Raw genomic sequence first — 23604 nt, 5'->3', positions numbered from 1 at the left:
TTTTTTCTTATAAATAAATTTTTTTAACAGAAATCTAAGTAGTTTCAAACCAAAAGCAATCTAAAACAAATGTGCTTTCAAGCATTAATTGCAGGAGTTCCTGTTGTGGCTCAGTGATAAGGAAAATGACTAGTATCCAGGAGGACGCAGGTTTAATCTCTGGCCCCGCTCAGTGGGTTAAGGATCTGGCATTGCCCTGAGCTGTGGTATAGGTCACAGATGCAGCTTGGATCCCATGTTTTGTGGCTGTGGCGTAGGCCAGCAACTACAGCTCAGGTTTGACCCCTAGCCTGGGAACTTTCATATCTTGCAGGTGCGGCCCTAAAACGGAAAAAATAAAATAAGATAAATTTTAAAAATAAAAATAAAACATTAATTGCATAATTTTTGAGCATTCATACATCCTTAGTCTAAACCTCATTTAAAATAAAACATAGCCCTTTTTGAGAAGATCCATTGTGTTGTTAAAAAAGTTGTAAAAGCCTTTTTGTTTTGAGCCTAACCATAATATAAGAAAAAAGAATGTATATTATGTATAACCAGGTGACTTTGCTGTTCAGCAGAAATTGACAGAACATTGTGGGCCAACTATAATAAAATTTTTTTTTAAAAAGGTTAAAAACCCAGGAAACAGGTTAAATTTAACATTCTGGTCTCTTCTAGAATGAACTATTTATTTTTTTCAAATAAAAAGTTAATCAGGTTTAAACTTTATCAGTGGAATATTATTCTAAGCCAAGAATTCACAAGACATAACTATATAATGATATATAGTAATAATACATATATGTAATAAAAAATGAAATTTGTTTTTGTTTTCAAAGTTTAGTCATTTTAGTGATATCCATAGATTTAATTGATCTAAGTAGGATCTAATTGAAGAGAGCATAAATGTTTATTTAGTCATACAGTGTTTTAAGTTAATCTAAAAATTCAGAACATTAGGATATTTATAAGTAGATTTAATCTTACCAATCAATGAATGAAGACTATTGAGTACCTCCCAAACAACAGCCCTAGTTATGTAAATTATAGTATATCATATCAAAGATAGTGTTTTAGATATAGTTTACTAAGGTTTTAAAAATCAGTGCCTAGGAAGTTCCTGTTGTGGCTCAGCGGGTTATGAACCTGACTAATATCCATGAGGATGTAGGTTCGATCCCTGGCCTAGCTTAGTGGGTTAAGGATCCAGTGCTGCTGTGAGCTGTGGTGTAAGTCACAGATGCAGCTTGGATCCTGTGTTGCTGTGGCTGTGGTGTAGCCCCACAGCTGTAGCTCTGATTCAACCCTTAGCCTAGAAACTTCCATGTGCAGGTGCAGCCCTAAAAAGCAAAAAACCACAAAAAACAAAAACATCATTGCCTAAAGGTACAGGTAAGTATCTTTACATTTTTAATATTTAAAGGATAAATGGATGTCCTGAATATATTGTTATTTAGAGAAAAAGCAGCACAAAAGATATTATAGGCAAAAATAAGTTTAAAATAAATCTTGCTGGAGTTCCCGTTGTGGCGCAGTGGTTAATGAATCCGACTAGGAACCATGAGGTTGCGGGTTCGGTCCCTGCCCGTGCTCAGTGGGTTAAGGGTCCAGCGTTGCCGTGAGCTGTGGTGTAGGTCGCAGACGCGGCTCGGATCCCTCGTTGCTGTGGGTCTGGCGTAGGCCGGTGGCTACAGCTCCGATTAGACCCCTAGCCTGGGAACCTCCATATGCCGCAGGAGCGGCCCAAGAAATAGCAAAAAGACAAAAAAAAAAATTCTTGCTTAAATATATATCTTTGAGTTAAAAAAAGCAAGAAAAAAATTGGACTCATTTTTATAAACATGCTAAAAAAATCCAAGAGTACGATTTGACTCACAATCTTAGTGATTAACCAAAGATGAAAAAAAAAAATAAAGATTGGCTTACATACACTGAGGTATATGAAATGATTGGCCAATGGGGACCTACTGTGTAGCACAGAGAACTCTATCCAGTATTCTGTGGTAATCTACGTGGCATGAAAATCTGAAAGAGAATGGATGTTTGTACATGTACACCTGAATCACTTTGTTGTACAGCAGAAATTATCTCAACCTTGTAAATCAACTATACTTCAGTAAAACTTTTTTAAAAAGCCAAAACAAAATTAAGAAACTATTCTCTTTTCCATAATGAATGCTTGCCATTCAATTAGCAAATTCAGTTAGAACAGGGAGAAGAGGAAAATGAAGCTCCTCGCAGTGACAGCTGCTTAAAACAATCTTAGCATGGTATAGATGCATGCTTAAATTAAGTACATGCCCACAAAATTGGTTAAAATAGTTCCTCCATTGCCTTTAAATGTAATACTATTCATTTACTACATGAAAGATACTTTTATATAAATATCAAAATCATGCTGGCATATAGAAATGTTAAAATAATCAGAAAGTTTTGTTCATTTAAAAAGTATGTATTAAACACCTTCTATGGTTAAAAATGCCAGTTACAACGTGGGTCCAGGTATAGTTTATGCCTATACCTGGCAACACCGGATCCTTAACCCACAGAGCAAGGCCAAAGATTGAACCTGTGTCCTCATGGATGCTAGTCAGATTCGTTTCTGCTGAGCCATGGCGGGAACTCCCTAGAATCTATATTTTTGAAACCAAAAAATTTGAGAACCACTGGTTTAAAAGATTTAAAAATATTTAAATATCTGTCAGACCCTTTGTTTTCTTTGACCATGCCTGTGGCATGCGGAAGTTCCCGGGCCAGGGATCGAACCCGTGCCACAGCAGTGACAACACCAGATCCTCAACTGCTAAGCCACTAGGGAACTCCCCATCAGACTCTATAATGGTAAAAGGTGAAGCCCTTTTGGTATGGTCAGAGTGTCTTCAAACTGGAATCTATCATCATTGAATCTGTCAGTTTCCAGTTGTTAGGCATTTAGGTTGAATCCAGTGTTTTAGTTTTCAAAGTAATATTTCAATGGTGTTCTTCTAAATTAATATTTTCCTAACATCCTTAACTATTTTGCAATAAATTCCTAGAAATAGAACTGCTAGGTCAAAAGATATGCAAAAGGAACTGAACTGTTATGTAAATACAGAAGCCAAATATACTTCCACACACACACACATATATATGTTTTGTTCTGATTGTTTTTGTCTTTTTAGGGCTGCACCCATGGCATATGGAAGTTCCCAGACTAGGGGTCAAATCGGAGCTGTTGCTGCCAGCCTATGCCACAGCCATAGCAATGCCAGATCTGAGCTGTGTCTGCGACCTACACCACAGCTCACGGCAATGCTGGATCCTTAACCCACTGAGCAAGGCCAGGGATCGAACCTGTAACCTCATGGTTCCTAGTCGGATTCGTTTCTGCTGCACCACGACAGGAACTCCTATGTTTTTTTTTCCCATAATCAGTGCCCTGATTAGCAAAAAATTTAGTTTCTTCTTTAGGCAGTCTCCTCCTCCAAGTCTGACCCTCAGGAGCCTTACTCAGTCCCAGAGTGGTCCCATCTTCTTACAAATGACAAAAAGAGAACTGTAGTGTAATAGTGTACTATTTATCTTCCTTCTCTTTATCACTTTCAGTCAGTGTTGAAGACCAGTCCTTTGTTGATCGTTGCTTGTCCAGCTCCTGCTAGGATGGTCAGACCTGGCCGAGGTCAAAGTAGTGACTCCAGTTGGAGATCAGGATTGCAGTTTATTAGTTCACACTCTTACACTCAATGATTCCATGTGCCAGGGAGGCTGAGGTCAGAGACACTTCTAGCCTCTGCCTCATGCTGGGCCAGAATCTGTCCTCCCTCATAAACCCATAAGCTCTTCGTGTGAACCTAGATCACCAATTTCAACTAATCCATCTTCAAAGTCATTTTCTTTCAGGAATGTTTCTGTCTTTTCTTGCCAGTGGAACTAGGTTGGGGGTATAAGTGTCTTGTATGGCAGAACTTCTTAACTTGGATGAACCAAAGATTAGGGTAGGAGTTCTCTTGTGGCACAGCAGGTTAAAGATCCATTGTTGTCACTGCAGCAGCCCAGGTCATTGCCGTGGTGCAGATTTGATCTCTGGCCTGGAAATTCCACATGCTATGGTGGGCATGGCCAAAAAAAAAAAAAAAAAAAAAAAAGATTGGGTAGTGGGGTAGTATTTCTTCGCTTCCAGAAGGATTTAGGGTAAAATTGGTCCCTGCAACTCTAGCAGTTGATTTTTGCATGTGGAGAGTTTAAGGTATGTTTTTCTAAGCCATGCAACTTACTCCTTTCAATGGGCCTCTTTCCCCTGAGTCCTGAGGGCTGTGGTGCCTCCCTTTATCTAACTTGTTCAACAAAAACATTCACACCAAAGTCACCTAAGGTCTCTACCCCTAAACACAAGAGGACTGTTGTATTTTTCTTTGTGGATGTTCTTTATTTAAAAAAAATATTTTATTGGAGTACAGTTGACTTAGAAAGTTGACTGTTGTAATTTTTAAAATGTTTCCTTTCAAAGAGCATCTCATTTAATTTCTTCCTTAACAGATGCCTGCAACACACTTTCAAAGGCTCATGATATCTGTTGCCAGTTGTTCTCTAGAGAGGTCACAGCAGTTTACACTTCCTCTAGAAAAAAATAGATTGCTAGGAAAAGACTTTTTAAACCCGCTGTGTTCTCAGATATCACTAATAATTAGGATTGTTTTAATGTCAATGGAAACTTGACCCTAAATCCCAATATTTTTTGGTTATTTGATAAATACTCATTTTATTGGGACACTTCTGTGATCGTACCATCTTGAATAGTATCTTGTGTAATAGAGCAGGTGTATTAGGGAGAACAAAATAATAAGAAAAAAATGCATAGGTGGAATCATTGATGATGGCCTGAGGCAAGTATGGTAATATCATTGTGGTTGGGTTTGTTTGTTTGTTTGTTTTGGCCACACCAGAGGCATATGGAGGTTCCCAGGCTAGGGATCGAATTGGAGCTATAGCCGCTGGCCACAGCAACGCCAGATCCGAGCTGCGTCTGCAACCTGCACCAGAGCTCACCACAGCGCTGGATCCTTAACCCACTGACCAAGGCCAGAGATCAAACCTGCATCCTCATGGATACTAGTGAGATTCGTTTCCACTGAGCCACAATGGGAACTTCTTCATTGTGTTTTTAAAGTCACTTTTGGTGAGGGCAAGAGAGGGTACTCATATACTAAAGGTCTCCTAAGTGCAAGGGGCTTTATGTATGTTTAATCCCCCTAACAAACCTGTGTTGTTACTGTTCCCATTTTAAATGATATTGTTATTCCATTTTAACAGCATGGTTGACCACAGTCTCCAGGTTGACTGACACTGTGTGACCCAAAGCCATTGTACCATAAGTCACATTGTTACTCTCTGGCTAGCCAACAGCTCTCAGGCAAATGCAATTACCTCCTAGGAGCTAAGGACAAAAGTCAGGCCTCTCCTAAGTGCAAGGTTAAATTCTTTACTACTCCGGTCTCAACCTTTTTGGGTGCCCTCCCTCTTTCTGACCACATGTGCTGTTTTCCACATGGTGGGTCAGGAGGTGCCTGGTCCCCATAGCTTATACTGTTTGGATCCTGGCAAGGAGGCCAAGACACATGTGAGTATGGCCGAGTGCCAAGAAAGTGAATGTACACTCTCCTATTAAACCCTGAACTGGCTTAGGATTGAATGGCAATATAACAGCATCCATATGGCATCAGTGAAATCATAAAATGACTCGAATGCTTAGAGGCAGATTTTTCCTAGTATTAAAAACATGTAATTCAATGAATTATCATTTAATTAAGACAAACCTCATAATTAACCCTCCAAACACACACAGACACACATTCGAGCAAAGTAAATATGTATATATCTGTACATCACTGTGGTAAGTTCATATTTCATCCTAATGTTGTATCATTACTAGGTGACTTTACTTGACTAGCAGTTTTCCTAAATAATTGCTCATTCATATTCAGATAGTCCTCATTATTCTTGATTCTGTATTGGCAAATTTGCCAACTTGCATTTATTTGTAACCCTAAAATAAATACCTATGACACTTTCGTGGTTATATGCCAACATTTGTAGCATGGCAAAGTATATGAATTGCATGACCTGTTTATGCCCAGCTGAGGTTGAACAAGGCAACTCTGCCTTCTTTGTTTCAGCTCTCTTACTGTAAATAAGTATTCTTTTCGTAGCCTATTTAGTGCTGCATTTTTTGCATTTTTGTGACTTTTTATTGGTGGTTTTGCTTTTAAAATGGCTCTGGAGCATAGTGTCAAAATTCTGTCTGGTGTTCCTGAGTGCAAGAAGGCAGTGCTGTATCCTGGGGAGAAAATACAAGTGTTAGATAAGCTTCACTGAGGCATTAGATATGGTGCTGTTGGCTGTGAGTTCAGTTTTGATGAATCAACAGTATGTACTAAATAAGGTGTCTTTAAACAGAAATACATAGAAAACAAGGTTACGTATTGATTGGTTGATGAAAGTGTTGTGACAGAGGCTCACAGGAACCTAACTTGTGTTTCTCCTAGGAGCAGTGTTCAGTGTAGGTTAATTCATTGTTTATGGTGACATTGTAGAAGATAATTATCATGAATAATGAGAGTTAGCAGTATTTGCTACATTACTTCATTCATTCATTCATGTAATCTTTTATTTGTTCCTTAAGAAAACATGTAAAACACAGGAAAACTTCTGCTGGGTGCCAAGCAGTTTCTACGTGACTTGGGATTTCCATTTTATGTTCTTATGCCCATCATTAGTAGTCTTGCTGTAGCCTTCTGACTCAAAGTATTTGTGTGATAACACATCGTAAATGAAGTGTGAGATAGTATTATAAAGGTTGGGAGGTGGGGGCTGAATGTTTTGAGTCCACAACCATTTTATTTGAGCTACATATACAAGAAACACCCTTCTCAATAAACATCCCAGGAAATTTCTTGCCTCCTTGGAGACCACGATTTTTAGGGTCAGATTCCTCAGTGGGTTTATGTTGAATCCAGCACAGCCAGGTGATGTGTCTGGCCACACCTCCCCACACCAAAATGCTGTGCCTGCTGGTTTGGCCGTGTGGCCTTGCAGGTGGGGCTTTGTGCTGGCAGGATTGTTCCTCAGTTGTGCTTTCCAGATGAGAAGCCAGACCCCACTGTCCCCGCTCCTTTCTCTAACCCCCATCTCCCTCATGTGTTTGTATTTCCATCTCTTTCCGCTGCCTCTTCACACTGTCTCCCAATCCGCATTGGAGCAGAGTAGGGGCAGTAGACTTGGCGAGCACATGTTCACCTCATGTTCTTTATGGCTCCCCAGATACACCCGTCCACTGAAGTGTTTCTCATTTCCTGGTTTTGATTGTCCAGGATGTATGAGGACTAATATCTGTACTTTGCTCTTCTCTCCTGATGATAATAAAACCTGTTATGTTGGAATCCCCCAAATGTGATGAAAGGAAGGATAAACAAATTCCAGTGATTTCAGGGATCTTTCACTTTAAGCCCAAAGACATTATTGACTATTACCCCAGTGACTGTAAATGAATGCCAGCAGTAAAAATTAAGCTTGATGTTTTTATAGGATAAGCAGTTGAATGACTACAATAACTTTCTTGAAACATCTTTGTGAAATTTTACCCCAAGAAAGAGAGGTTCAAGACTAAAAAAACCTTTGAATGCCCATTAGTGCCTAGCACAGTGCCTAGGACAAATAGACCTCAGCAAATATATATTAAATGAATTAATGATGAAAATATCTCATTGAAAATATTAATATTCCGTAATATTAATTTGGTGTTTATTCTTTCAGATACAGATGAATATAGACCTCCTGTTTGGAAATCTTACTGTAAGTACACAAATAATTTAAATTGGGTGGGATATAGTGTTTTATAAGTAATATAAATATATTAGGATCATTAGATATGAATATTCGTTCCATTGTGTGTCCATTATTGAAAAATTAATTTGCAGCAGAATTTGTGAGTAGCACAGAAAAAGAACCTGTGAGGAAACAGGAGTGTTTCCCCCAAGTCTGTACCTGGTCTGCATGTCTGGAATATATCCCATCCCTCTGAGTGTGCATGGAATTCTGTATTACAGAACTTGAGACACCACTTGTTGACAATAGCTGATAAAACTAATGCAAAGAGAAGCTAAGTAGGAATTCAGAGAACCTAGTTATTCTTAGATCCTGATTCCTTAGATAAAAAAATAAATAAATGGTAAGTCAGGAGGCTCTCTTCCTAGAAAGGGTAAAAAGGGACCAAAAAAAAAAAAAGTGATCTTCTTTTTTAGGAGTTGTCTTCCAAAATAAAAAGAGAGATATTTGAATTCTATATTGTTCTTTAAACTTTGCATTAGAATACAGATGTTTTTCAAGAGTCTACATTCTAGTGCTTTATTTTCGCTTCCTTGTTTTCTAGAGAATATTACTGCATCAAGTAAAGGGTATTTCAGATTCTAAAAAGTGCATATAGAGTTAATAAAATCAGAATTGTTTTTTAAAAAAATCCGTGAATGCACTATGGCAGAAACCAATACTGTAAGCTGTTGTTCGTTGTCTATAGAGTTGAATAAGAAACCTGTACTTTAAATATAGATCATTAGCATCTCTGTAAATGTTGTTTTGATATTTGTAAGTTGCTGAAATTTGCTGACTGAAGGAGGAAGAATTCAGATTCTTACTGGTTTTATGTTCCCGGAAAAACAGATAGTTTTATTTTAATATGTTACCACTTTGGGTTAATTATAGTAAGCAAAATATGAACAGTCTAAAAATATTGCCATAGGTGCATTTTCCCCTACCCCTGCTATATCCTTTTTGTTTCTCGGGAGTATAGTTTAAAGAATGTATGAAAATGACTACTGTTCTTTACCTCCCAAAGATTTTGTCTCATAATCTCATTGGAAGGAAGCCTATTTAAAATTCTTCTCTGCATTTTCTCGATTTCAATTTATCTTTATTCCCTTTGCTCTGACTTGCGCCTTGCACATTTTAATGTAAGCATTTATAAAGCCTCAGACTGTTATTGAATCATGGTGCTGATTTTTCCCCCTGAAGAATATTGATTACTAAATGTAGTGTATGCAATTTGTGTTTTCTGTATCTTCATATGTCTTAAAGTAGCTATCATTTATCTTAAAAATTGCATATTTCCTTTTTTCAGTACTAATACTGAGTTTTATAGTTTATTTTAGTGACTTCAATGCCTGAAGAACACCCCCTCTCCATCATTTTAATAGTAGAATCAAGGAAAAAATTATTAGAATAGACTATATCTTCTGACCATCAAATGCAAACACTTGAAATTCAAGCAAATTTTATGATTAAACAGTGTTAAAAGCCAAGTGGAAAAGTCCATTTTTAAAATTGGTCATGTGAAATTTCCATATGAAATCATGATGTTCATTCTTCCAAGAATTTGTATATGTGCAAATTTTAACTAATAAGAAAACATATAAAAATTACATCTTCACATTGAAGTAATTGTTACGATGACTGTTTAGATTGTTAAATGTGTTTGTCAAATTCTGAGCCTAGAAAAAATTGGGATGTAGGTTGAGTTCTTTTGTTTTCTTTATGTTTTGCCTTTGCCACTCAGTCAGTTTTACAGTTTTTTTTGTAATTTTTTTTTGCTTTTTAGGGCCACACCTGCAGCATATGGAGGTTCCCAGGCTAGGGGTCTAATCGGAGCTATAGCTGCCAGCCTACACCACAGCTCTCAGCAACACTGGATCCTTAATAATACATTGAGCGAGGCCAGGGATCAAACCTGCATCCTCAGATTGCTAAGCCACTGAGTCACGATGGAAACTCCTCAGCTTTATAGTTTTATATTCATTTTAATTTTTATTATTTTTGGGCTGCACCTGTGGTGTGTGGAAGTTCCCAGGGCAGGGACTGACCCACACCACGGCAGTGATCCAAGCCACTGCAGTAACAATGCTGGATCCTTAACATGCTGTGCCGCAAGAGAGCTCCACAGTTTAACATTCAGCTATCTGTAAATAATCTCCAGTATTTATTAATAGTACTATAAGAAGTTCATTTGTCTGGGAGCTTGTTCATCCTAATAGGAAAAATTTAAGAGCTGATAAATCTGTGACACCTTTATTTTCTCAGAAGTGACTGAAACTTTAAGTTACTGGGGAAGTAGGCCCTGCTTAGTACTCTTTAATAATTGAACCATGACATTTTGTTTGTTTCTTATATATCCCTTTTCAGAGCTGATAATTAAAAATTCTATTTGACCATCGTTGGGACTAGGAAACCATAATGCATTCATCATCTTCTCTGGTGACTTTTTGTAATTAAAAAAATTCTCAGGGTTCTTGTTGTGGCTCAGTGATAGTGAACCCAACTAGTATCCATGAGGATGCAGTTCCATCCCTGGCCTTGCTCAGTGGATTAATGGTCCAGTGTGGCCATGAGCTGCAGTGTAGGTCATAGACGTGGCTCAGGTCTGGTGTTGCTGTGGCGGTGGTGTAGGCCAGTAGCTGTAGCTCCAATTCGACCTCTAGTCTGGGAACTTCCATATGCCTCGGGCACAGCTCTGGAAAAAAAAAAATTCTCAAAATGGTAATAGATTCTAAATGGATTGAGATTAAAAAAAAAAAATCAAGTTTGTCAGTCCACATAAGGAGATAAATGCAGAATAAAAACTTCAAAATGTTCTGATGGTTCACTTGTATTCTGTATTACATCAGTAAGACTAAAGAAAACAGTTAAATTTTAATGTCAAAAGCTGTGACATGTTAAGGGTTTTTTTTCTGTCTTTAGCTTGGTGGGGTCTGAACAGCTTTTCACAGTGCGATTCTATAAAAAACCTATTTTCACTGTGATTCTATGAGAAACTTATTTTACCCATGCCTCTCTTATATTTTCTGATTTTGGTTCAATTGAGCTTATGAAAACATGATTTTAAAACCTTACAAATTCACACCAATAATAAAACAGAATTAGCAAGATGTTTAAGTTGAGCACTCTTTTAAAACAAATACAGTTTTGTTGCTTTTTTGATATGTATTGCTTGAATTAAATCAGGGGCCTAACATGTAATAAATAGGCCAGCAGGGCAGGTGGGGCCTGTGAGAAAGCAGAGCGTTGATGCCCCGGCTGGAGGGAGTAGCTCATAATTGGCTCCCTTTACTGTGAGCGTCTAAAACTCTGGGTCCAATGCTGTTACATCTTCTGAGTTTTCAAGAGAAGCTGGAATTCTCTTTTGGTTTTGTTGTTAAATCTCTTAATTTTTAAATGTTAAAAAAATTTAAATTTAGAGAATAGCAGACCAAAGAATGTGAGCCAGTTTTGACCTCAAGATAGCAACTTAGAATTTATAATCTCTGAGCTTGATTAGCAATGTGTTGGAGTTCCCGCTTTGGCATGGTGGTGTAAGAATCCCACTGGAGTGGCACAGGTCTCTCTGTAGGTGTGAGTTCTCTCCTCAGCCCTGTGCGGTGGGTTAAAGGATCCTGTTTTGCTGCAACTGAGGCATAGGTCTCAGCTCCTTCTTGGATTCAATGCTTGGCCTAGGAACTTTCATATGCCGCAGGTGTGGCAATTAAAAAAAAGGACATTGTTTCTAGGTACTGAGAATGTAATTAATGAGTACCTAGCGTGGACACTTCTAAGATGATTGAAAAACTGTTGAGTACTTTAATCATATAATCTTTTCATCTTGAATTTATCTATTGTATGATTTTTTAATGATCCTTTTGGTAGATGTTCATATGTTATATTCAGGTATCCAAAGGTGCTCCCATTTTATACACACACACACACATATGTATGTGTGTGTATATATGTTTTTTTTTTTAATTAAAAATGAGTCTTAATGGCTCAGTGGTAATGACCCCAACCGGTATCCATGAGGATGCAGGTTCGATCCCTGGCCTCACTCAGTGGGTTAAGAATCCAGCGTTGCCCTGAGCTGTGATGTAGGTCGCAGACATGGCTTGGATCGGGCATTGCTGTGACTGTGGTGTAGGCTGGCAGCTGCAATTCTCATTCGACCTGTAGTCTGTAAACTTCCCTATGCCGTAGGTGTGGCCCTAAAAAGCAAAAAAAAAAAAAAAAAAAAGTCTTAAAGGTAGACTAACCATTGATAGTCAGTAAGGAGGTATTTGTCTAAAAATTAGTCTTCTCTATAGAACAGAACCTTGCCCTTTGAAACTGATTAAAACAAAGGATGAGATTTTCATGTAATGATACTCTCAGTCTTCTTTTCATACTGATTTATCTTAACATTTGCTTACTGATTAAGTAAATATATTACTGACTATAACTAGACACTATAGTATTTGTGCTTTGAGTCAAAACCAACATTACTTTCTTTAGTAACTTTTAATGTCCTTCTTGGTCACCATTCATTTCTCGTAATTGAGTTTCTGTAGGTGACAGTGCTTTCCAAAGCATTTTTTTAACAAGGAAAACAACTGGTCTTTTGAGACAGAAATGTGCACTGAATTTTCACATCTTAGAGTTAAAGTTACCAGTGTAGAGGAATGGATCTGAGGAATGGACCTTTTTGCAAATCCTGTTGTGATTCTCTTAAGAGGATGCAGATTTACAGATATCTCTGGCAATTCACATGTTCTCATTATCAGAGGCAGACAAATTTAGTTTACTTTCTTTCTTCCTTCCTCCCTCCCTTCCTTCCTCCCTCCCTTCCTTCCTTCCTTCCTTCCTTCCTTCCTTCCTTCCTTCCTTCCTTCCTTCCTTCCTTCCTCTCCTTAGGGCCACACCATGATATATAGAGGTTCCCAGGTTAGGGGTTGAATCAGAGCTGTAGCCGCTGGCCTGTTTCGCAGCCACAGAAACACCAGCTCCAAGCTGTGTCTGCGACTTACACCACAGCTCATAGCAATGCCAGATCTTTAACCCACTAAGTGAGGCCATGGATGGAACCTGCGTCTTCATGGATACTAGTCAGATTCTTTTCCGCTGAGCCATGATGGGAACTCCTAGTTTAGTACTTTCTTTTGTCCCTTCCCCATCTTATAATTATTCCCTTCATATCATTTCTTTAATCTGTAAAAACATATTCACAGGAATATTTTTGAAAAACTCTCAAAATAAAATATGGGTATTTTAAAAATACTACCTTTCTTAGGGATTTTTGCAGCCAGCAGAAGAATCCATTTCTATCAGTAGATTTCAAATATTATTAAATGAGAAAGAGTTTTATTTTTTGATTCTGAAAATAGTAAAGCTATATCATCTTAGCATCTTTGAAATTATAGCATCACCGTGTTATGTTCGGGTGAGGAACTCAAGATGCATCTTGGTAACCACATATTATTGTAAAGAATTTTATGTATTAATATCAGTTATCTACATAGAATAATGGCTAATCTTTATTGAGTGTTTACTATGTGCCAGGGACTACTTTGTCTTTCACATATATTAAGTTATTTAACCCTTTTAGTAATCTATGAAGTAGAAACTGTTAAGCCCATTTTACCAATGAGGAAAACTGAGGCTTAGTATGCAGTGTTAGTGGCAGAGCACCCGTGTTCAAACTCCAAGTTGTCTGATGCAGGAGTTCAGATTCTTAGCTGCAATACTCTCTCGCCTTTACATAGCAATACAGAACAGTGACGTGTGTCTCTGTATGTTGTCAGTGTATATACTGTATGTACACACACATGTACATATGTGTCCAGTTCTATATGTTTAGACATGTTCCTGTATTATATATGAATACATATGATCAGAGATGGATTCTATATAATGATAGCCAGTTGAAATACGAGATATTCATTATCTGACAATCCCAGATGTCTGGGTAGTTTGATGTTATATCGACCAAATGACTATGTATTTAAATACAGGGTTAACTTAAGTTCATTTATCTGTGATTATACAGATTTCCCAGTGGCTCACATAATTTATATGAGGAGGTATTTGTCTAAGAATTACTCATAATTTTGTAGAAATAGAAAACAGATTTTCTCCAACGTAGGCACATAAACACACTTTCTCTGATTAACCACACTTACTCATCATTCATTCATTCATTCTTCTTTTTTTTTTTCTGCTTTTCAGGGTTGCACCCACGGCATATGGAGGTTCCCAGGCTAGGGATCGAATCGGAGCTATAGCTACTGGCCTGCACCACAGCCACAGCAACGCAGGATCTGAGATGTGTCTGCGATTTACACCACAGCTCATGGCAACGCCGGATCCTTAACCCACTGAGCGAGGCCAGGGATCGAACCTGCATCCTCATGGATGCTAGTCAGATTCATTAACTGCTGAGCCACAACAGGAAGGAAATCCCCTATTCATTCTTTCTTTATTTCAAGTTAAAAAGCCTAAAGTGAGGTTTAGAAGGACATGGTATTGATACACTTTTCACCAATCCATTTTCATAAACCCTAACAATTATCCTCTGGCAACTTAATATTTAAGTGCCTGAATCCTCTCGTTTGCTATATTTACCCTAGTTGAATAAGTGGTGGTAACTTTAGCCCAGAAATTTTGTTTGTAGGGGAAATTATCTTTGAAGATAGATGTTCACAATATAAGTAGGGAGAAAAAAAGCATATCTGTTACATTTAGCCTATAAATCCTAATTTTAGTTTCAAGTTTGACATTTAATAATGTGCTCTAAAAATATACAACTATTATTTTGTTACAACAGAGACATGCTTTATGAAATAGATCCACAAAATTGGGGAATATAAATGACCAGATTATGGAGAAAAGAGCCAGATATCCAGTACTGATTTGTTAGAACACGTCCATGGGTTACAGTTTTTTAATTTATGTTTCCTTCTAGGCTATAACTAAATTTAGTTTGGTTTACTTTCTTTGCTTTGTTCATAACAAAATTTAATTTAATAAGAAATAGGACTATACCACAGTTTTCTTATGAACATAAAAAAAATAGGTAGGTTTTGATTTCTAATACATTCAGATGTTCTGCTTAAGGGAAACTGACATCTTTTACTTTCTACCTTCCTAGTATATCAACTGCAACAGGAAGCCCCTCATCCTCGGAGAATTACCTGTACTAATGAGGTGAGTGTAATGAAACCATCATAACTGTCTCTCAATCACTTGTTTCCCAAACTTTGACCTTCCTCAGTGCCTTGATTATTTGTAGAATTAACTGTTTATTGTAGTTAGGATCATAAAATTGTAATGTGACTGTATTTTTCTTAATATTATTCTCACTGGAAATAGCTACCACTTTTTAATGGACTCTCTAATAGAAACACAGTGTAGAATGACAGTAGAGTCTTAAGTGATGTTAGTATTCTTTTAAGTGTATTCATACATTTTCCATTTCTTATGTTTTATTATTTTTAGAACAGTGTTTGAAGACATCATTGTAGCATCATTGAAGTAATTTTTCCATTAAAAAAGTTTTCAATAATGATTATAAGAGCAAAAGTCATGGACAGTTCACTAAAAAAGATATGACACATGGCAATATATGAAAATATGTTCAACTTCATAATAATAAGAGAAATGTAAATTAAAGTACACAGAGAGACTATTTTCACTTTCAGATTGGTTAAAGTTCAAAAGCTCACAGGAGTTTCCATTGTGACTCAGCAGGTTAAGGACCCAGTGTTGTCTTGTGAGGATGCAGGTTCGATTCCTGGCCTTGCTCAGTGGGTTAAGGATCTGGCATTGCTGCTGACTGTGGCATAGGTCACAGATGCAGCAGCTTGGATCCAGTTGTGCCCTGGCTGTCATGCAGGCTGCTGTTGTAGCTCCCCCAGCCCTGAAACTTCCATATGCTGCAGGTGTGGCCATAAAAAGAAAAAAAAAAAAAAACTTAGAATATACTCCTTATTTGGTAAGTCTGTGAAGAAACAGGCACTTACACATGACTCATGAGAATGTGAAATGCTATAGCTTTATGAGAATTTTGTAATATCTAATAAAACTATATCTCTATTTACCCTCTGAACTGCTAGTCCAAATTCTAGAGCTTTATCCTGATGAATTGCCTGTACAGATATGGAATAGCATATGCTCAAGAGTTTTTGATTGTAGAATTATTTTGTAATAGTGGAATGTTGGAAAAAACCTAAATGTTCATAGGGGACTGATTGAACAAACTAAAGAGTAAGGAAGATTTCTGTGAGCTGATATGGAATGATTTCTAGACATAAGAGGTACAGATAGTAATTATAGTCCCTTTTTAGTAATGAGGAAAGGAAAAATAAAAGAAAAATAAAACTTATTTTTGCACAAGAGAAACACAGGAAGGATTAATCCAGATACCAGTGAAATAGTTTTTCGTAAGAAGTGGATGAGGAGCAGTATGCAGGGGATAAAGGTGGAGGTGAGGATATGTTTTTTTTTTTTATTGGAATATAGTTAACTTACAATGTTATGTTAACTTCAAGCATACAGCATAGTATAGTGAATCAGTTATACATATACATATATCCATTCCTTTTCAGATTCTTTTCCCATATAGATTACCACACAGTACTGAGTAAATTTCCCTGTACTATAAAGTAGGTCCCTGTTATCTGTCTATTCCATATACAGTAGTGCATATGCATCAATCCCAACCCTGTAATTTATCCACCCCCATACGGTTCCCCTTTCATAAACATAAGTTTGGTTTTAGAATCTTTGGGTCTGTTTCTGTTTTGTAAGTTCTATTGTATCATTTCTTTTAGGTTCCACATATTAGTGATCTCATATGATATTTGTCTTTGTCTTACTTTACTTCACTTAGTATAATAATTTCTAGGTCCATCCATGTTGCTGCAAATGACATTATTTCATGCCTTTTTTATGGCATATATATATATATATCGCATCTTCTTTATCCAGTCCTCTATTGATGGACATTTTGGCTGCTTCCATTGTCTTGGCTATTGTAAATAGCGTTGCAGTGAACATTGGGGTGCATGTATCTTTTCAAATTATAGTTTTCTTTGAGGATACATTTTTATATAGATTTGACTTTTGAACTATACAAGTGTTTCACATATCCAAACAACCAAGTTAAATAAAAATGATTTAAACCCCCTTAAAATTGAAAACAAATTAAAACAGAGGAACTTTAAAAAATTCATAATGTATTCACCCAAATTAAGTTGATTTTAAACATTATTTTGCTATACAAACTTAAAGGGAAATGTTCTAAGATTCATAGCCTATAAAAAGATCTTTAACTATAGCTAGATTTGTTATTAGTGGTACTTGTGTAGAAATTTTGTAATTTGTTATAGTATAAGATAGAGGAAATGAGTAATTATATACATATATATTTAGATAGAGATATCAAAGAAATTCCATATATGTAGTTGATTCATACTAATACAGTGTAAATCAAACCAGTTTGGTATTTGACCATCCTTAAATGTGGAGCCTTAAACTGGACACACTTTTCTTTCTGGCAGCCAAACAATGGGAGTATAGTTAGAACTCTTAAACTCAGAAAGCCAAACCTCTGCTCTCTGTGACAGTTTTGGAGTTGGCATAGCAGGGAGCTTGATAGCGTTTTTTGAAAACAGCTCCTTGTTATTGTAACAATTGCAGTAGAGGTTTTCTAGGCACCAGAAGTAAAACATACTGAGGTGAGACAAAATGCACCAAACTCAAGTCAGTGCTGTTAGTGTAATGGAAAATGTAGAGAAAGGGACACAGTCGACATTGTATTCTAATTCTAGTTACAGTACCAGGGAGATGTATATTTGATATGTTGTTGTTAGCACGTGTTTTTAAAAGTTTCTCTTCAGACCTTAGAAGCAGAAAAATTAACTGTAGTCATTTCTTTCCTTACCTGTCTCACTCTAGTAGATTATTTCTAGCCATCACTAGCTATGGTACTGGTGTGTAATAAAGACTATTACAAGTTTATAAGGTGAATGAAGGAGCTGTTTTTGTGTAATTTATTTTTCAACACAATACTCTTAATGTGGTTTACAAAAGCATGCATTTTTATATCTCTTAGAGAGGCTCCAGTTCTTTCTGTGACATGTATGTATTTATTCATTCAGCCAGTATTCTAAGTCCTCAGGATTCAAGACCCCTCTTGAAAGCAAGACCCATGGAGTTCACATTGTGGCTCAGCAGTTAATGAACCTATATAGTATCTATGAGGACGTGGTTCACTCCTGGCCTCGCTCAGTGGGTTAAGGGTCCGGCGTTGCTGTGAGCTGTGGTGTAGGTCACAGATGCAGCTCAGATCCTGCGTTGCTGTGGCTGTGGTGTAGGCTGGCAGCTGCAGCTCTGATTCGACCCCTAGCCTGGCCTGGGAACCTCCATGTGCTGTGGGTGTGGCCCTAAAAAGAAAAAAGAAAAAAAGCAAGACCCCTCTCCTCAAGTAGCTTACTATCTCAGGGGGAATGGAGCAGTAAATCAACCATTTCAGCAAGATTGTGACAGTTATCTTGGTACATGTGTGCAGTTCTTACGGCCAAGTCCTGGTAGGAGAGTGATAGATGAGAGCTCTAAGTGCTAAGCAGCCCTCACTGGTGCAGATGTCTGTGTTCAGAGCTCAGAAGTTTGGACTTCAGCTTTAAGAGTGAAGTGTTTTTAAGCCAGAGAAAAGCATGATCAGATTTAGGCTTAGAAAGTACTTTCTGATGGTAAGTGATATGGAAAATGGCTAGAGAGGAAGAGGAATGTTTTAGAGGCAAAAAGAGGAATTACAGTGGTCCAAGTGAAAAGTGATAAAGGCATACAATTAGACACTGGTTCTGGAAATGGTCAAGAGAGGCAGGAAATGAGGATCTGTAAAGCCATGGCATCCATAGGTCTCGTTGACTGGATCATCATGGGATGAGATGGGAGGGAGGAGTCTTATAGGTGTTGGGGAACCAGTCGGCATCCCTCTCACCATCTTCTCTCAGGGCAAAACCACAACCTTTTTCAGTCTGCATCTGCCCACTCTGCATATACTCCCAACAAACAGAATATGGCTGGAGAAGAACTGAGTTCTGACCAGGCTTCACATTAAATTTATGAACCTTGAGGTGGTCCTTGATGCTCCCTGGTGGTCATACTGTGTGTGTCTAATCCATTTCACCCTTTCCCCTCAAACCTCTTCTAATCTCAGTTCCATAATCTTGTATCCTACTTGACCCCTAACTGAATCCATCAGAAGAGAACTTCCACTGCATTGACTCACTCATCAGCATTTGGGTCCACATATTCTGCATTCCTTTTTTTTTTTTTTTTTTTTTGCTTTTTTAGGGCCGAGTGTGTGACACATGGAAGTTCCCAGGCTAGGGGTCAAATAGGAGCTGCAGCTGCCAGCCTTTGCCACAGCCACATGGAATCCCAGCCGTGCCTGCGACCTGTACCACAGCTCACGGCAATGCTGGATCCTTAACCCACTGAGCAAGGCCAGGGATCAAACCCACATCCTCATGTTTCCTAGTTGGGTTCGTTAACTACTGAGCCATGAAGGGAACTCCATGTTCTGCATTCTTGATCATAGATAATGGCCAGCTCTCCACTGTGCTAGGGCCCATTTCTTCTCATCTAGTCAAGAACATAATCTTGGTAGTTCTCCTCCCTGCTCCATAATTAATAGTTTATCTTTTCTACAAAACCATCTTCAGCAGCCCACAAACATCCTATGATTTCTTCCATCTTAGAAAAATTCTCTTGACTCTACTTTTGCCATCTGTGCTGCCCAGTTTCTATGTTCCCCTTTGTGGAAGACACTTGACAGTGTTGTCTGGACCTGCTGCCTCTAACCCTGCTCTGCCCATTTTCTCTTAAGCCCATCCCAGTCCAGCGTGGCTTTCCCTACACTTTGCCAGAACTGCTTGGCATGGTCACCAGTGGCTGCTAAAAATCTAGGGTTGGTTCTTCTCTTGTTTTTCCTATTGGCAGTAGCGCTGGACACAGGCAATGACTGTCTCCTCTTTGATACACTTTCTTTGCTTTTTCCCATGATATTATGGTCTTCTGGTCTTCCTCCTGCCTCCACAGTGTCCTTTGCTGGTTCTTCTTCTCCCTGACCTCTCCATGTTAGGGTGCCCCACAGCTCAATCCTTGATCCTCATTTTTTCTCTACTTGTATTTACTCCTTGATGATCTTACCAGTTTTAGGCTTCAATACAACTCATATTTCTAGTCCAGTCCACTCTCCCCAAATTCCATACTCTATAACCAGTTGCTTACTCTGTATCCTCCCAGACATGCTACTGGATGTCTTTGATGTTACTACTGTAATTATTTGGGGGGGGGGGGGTCTATGAACCGTGTCCATATAAGATGGCAAACCTTAATAACAATATTTAACAACAAACAACAATATTTAAATTAGGCCAACTAATAACCCTACAATGGCCTCTAAGTGTTCAAGTGAAAAGAAGAGTTGCATGTCTCTCATGTTAAATCAAAAACTAGAAATGATTAAGATCAGTGAGGAAGGCATGTCCTAAGCTGAGATAGGTGGAAAGCTAGGCCTCTTGAATTAGGCAGGTAGCCAAGTTGCGAATGCAAAGGAAATGTTCTTTATAGGGCCACGCCTGAGGCATATGGAGGTTCCCAGGCTAGGGGTCTAATCAGAGCTGTAGCCACCGGCCTACACCAGAGCCACAGCAATGTGGGATCCGAGCCGCGTCTGCAGCCTACACCACAGCTCATGGCAACACCAGATCGTTAACCCACTGAGTGAGGCCAGGGATCGAATTTGCAACCTCATGGTTCCTAGTCAGATTCATTAACCACTGAGCCACGACGGGAACTCTGGAAATGTTCTTTAAGGAAAATAAAAATGCTATCCCAGTGAACACACAAATGATAAGAAAGCGAAACAATTTATTGCTGATATGGAGAAAGTTTCAGCAGTCTGGATAGAAGATCAAACCAGCCACAACATTCCTATAAGCCAAAATCTAATTCAGAGCAAGGCTCTATTTCTCTTCAGTTCTTTGAAGGCTGAGAAAGATGAAGAAGCTGTAGAAGGAAGGTTTGAAGAGATTGGTTCATGAGCTTTAAGGAGAGAAGCTGTCTCCATAACATCAAAGTGCAGGGTGAAAGCAGCAAGTTATCCAGAAGATCCAGCTAAGATCATTACTAAAGGTGGCTACAGAGACAACAGGTTCAGTGTGAAGGAAGTTGAAATCCACAGCTTTACATTGGAAAAATATGCCATCTAGGTCTTTCGTACTAGGAAAGGAAAGTCAATGCCTGCCTTCTAAGCTTCAAAGGACAGGCTGACTCTCTCGTTAGGGGCTAATGCAGCTGGTGACCTTGAGTTGAAGCCAGTGCTCATTTACCATTCTGAAAATCCTAGGGCCCTGAAGAATTATGCTAAGTCTACTCTGCCTGTGCTCTATAAATAGGACAACAAATCCAGGATAACAATACATCTGTTTATAGCATGGCTTGCTGAATATTTTAAGATCACTGTTGAGACCTTTTGCTCAGAAAAAAAAAAGATTCATTTCAAAATATTACTGCTTATTGACAGTGTATCTGGTCACCCGAGAACTCTGATGGAGATGTACAGGGATTAATGTTTTCATGTCTTCTAAGAGAACATACATTCTGCAGTCCATGGATCAGGAATAATTTTTTTTTTGTCTTTTTGTGTTTTCTTGAGCCACTCCCGCGGCATATGGGGGTTCCCAGGCTAGGGGTTGAATCAGAGCTGCCACAGCAACACGGGATCTGAGCCGCGTCTGCAATCTGCACCACAGCTCACAGCAATGCCAGATCCTTAACCCACTGAGCAAGGCCAGGGATCGAACCTGCAACCTCATGGTTCCTAGTTGGATTTGTTAACCACTGCGCCACGACGGGACTCCTCAAGGAGTAATTTTTACTGTCAAGTCTCTTTATTTAAGAGATACATTTCATAAAGATGTAGCTTCCATAGGTAGTGATTCCTCTGAGCAAGGTGAATTGAAAACCTTCTGGGATGGATTTGCCATTCTAGATGCCATAAAGAATGTTTGAGATTCATGGGAAGAGGTCAAAATGTAAGCATTAACAAGAGTTTGGAAAAAGTTGACCCCAGCCCTCATGAATAACCTTGAGGGGCTCAAGACTTCAGTGGATGAAGCATCTGTAGATGTGGTATAACTAGCAAGAGAACTAGAATTTGAAGTGAAGCCTGAAGATGTGACTGCATGTTGCAATCTCATGATAAAACTTGAATAGATAAGTTGTTCATATGGATGGGCAAAGAAACTGGTTTCTCGAGATAGAACCAACTCCTGGGGAACAGGCTGTCAACACTATTGAAATGACAACAAAGGTTTTAGAGTACTTTGTAAACTTAGTTAATAAAGCAGCAGCAGTTGGGGAACATTGGCTCCAATTTTGAAAGACGATCTGCTGTGGGTAAAACGCTATCAAACAGCATTGCCTGCTACAAAGAAATCATTCATGAAAGGAAGAGTCCATTGCTGAGGCAAACTTCATTGTTGTCGTATTTTAAGAAATTGCCGCAGCCACACCAACCTTCAACAACCACAACGCTGATTAGTCAGCAGCCATCAGCATTGAGGCCAGACCCTTTACCAGCAAAAAAGATTATCCCTTGTTGAAGGCTCAGGTGATGGTTAGCATTTTTTAGCAATAAAGTATATTTTTAAACTAAGGTACATATATTGTTTTTTCAGTCATAATGCTATTGCACACTGAATAGACTACAGTAGAGTGTAAATATAACTTATATGCACTAGGATACCAGAAAATTTTTGGGATTCACTTTTTTGTGGTATTTGCTTTATCGTGGTAGTCTGGAACCGAACCCACAATGTCTCTGAAGTCTGCCCGTATAAGCAATAAATAAACCTCTATTGTGTCTTGTTGTTACATATATTTAAATTGGTTTGCATAGTAAATTATTCTGTACTCTCAGTTGTGTAACTGAGATAGTTCTTAACTGATCTTTCCCCTCACAGCCTTTTCTCATCATAGATATTCCTTTTAAAACTTTTCAATCAGATCATGTCACTCATCTGCTCAGAACTGTGCCCTGGCTTCCTATTTCACTCAGAGTGAAGGCCAAGTCCTTTTCCTGGCTTAGAAGGCCTAGGATAATCTCCCCATCCACCTTGTTTTGCTGTGCTCATCTCCTTCTGTGTCCCTGTCCTTCCTCCTCTCCCTTGTCCTCCTTCTGTCACACCAGCCTTCTTATTGCTCCTCAGATCCTCCAGCCACGCTCTTCTAAGCCCAGGCACTGGTTCCTCTTCCTGGAATCTTCTCTAATAGCCACATGGCTAAGTTTTTCATATCCTTCAAGTTTTCCCTTCTCAGTGAGGCCCATCCTGACCACCCTATCAAAATTAGACTTTATCACCCCCAGCATTTCCAGTCCTTAGCTGTTCTAGTTTGTTTTCATAGCACTTTTTCTTTTGTAACATACCATGTAATTCCATTATCTGTTATGTGTATTGTTCACTGCTGTCTTTCCTTGCTCAGCTATAAGCTCCATGAGAGTATAGAGTTCTTGCTCTTTGTTGTTCATCACTCTTTCCCAGGTGCCTTGAACAGTGCTCGTAGGTTCTTAACAAGGACTTGTCAAGTGAATGAATGGGAGGCACAAAGCGTTTGTTTCGCTGTTACTGTGTTTCAGAGGATGTGTTCTGCCAGGTGGGAGCTTAAGAGTTTGGTACAGGAGTGGGAGGAAAGCACCTTAAGTGAAATTGTAGCTTCACTACTGATTGTCTCTATGTGCTGACGGCC

At 38.5% G+C, this 23604-nt stretch overlaps 1 protein-coding gene across 1 annotated transcript in view; it reads left to right on the top strand.

The window, feature by feature from the left end:
• Nucleotides 1–23604, top strand: part of CHN1 (chimerin 1) — a 197261-nt gene that overhangs the window by 42247 nt on the left and 131410 nt on the right. Inside the window, exons 3-4 of the mRNA XM_047772923.1 lie at nt 7774–7812; nt 14936–14991. Of these exons, the coding sequence (XP_047628879.1) occupies nt 7774–7812; nt 14936–14991 (95 nt within the window). The remainder of the gene's footprint in view (nt 1–7773; nt 7813–14935; nt 14992–23604) is intronic.

This window comes from Phacochoerus africanus, chromosome 3 (assembly GCF_016906955.1).
Source record: "Phacochoerus africanus isolate WHEZ1 chromosome 3, ROS_Pafr_v1, whole genome shotgun sequence".
NCBI lineage: Eukaryota > Metazoa > Chordata > Mammalia > Artiodactyla > Suidae > Phacochoerus > Phacochoerus africanus.
This window is presented reverse-complemented; position numbering and strand designations above follow the sequence as displayed.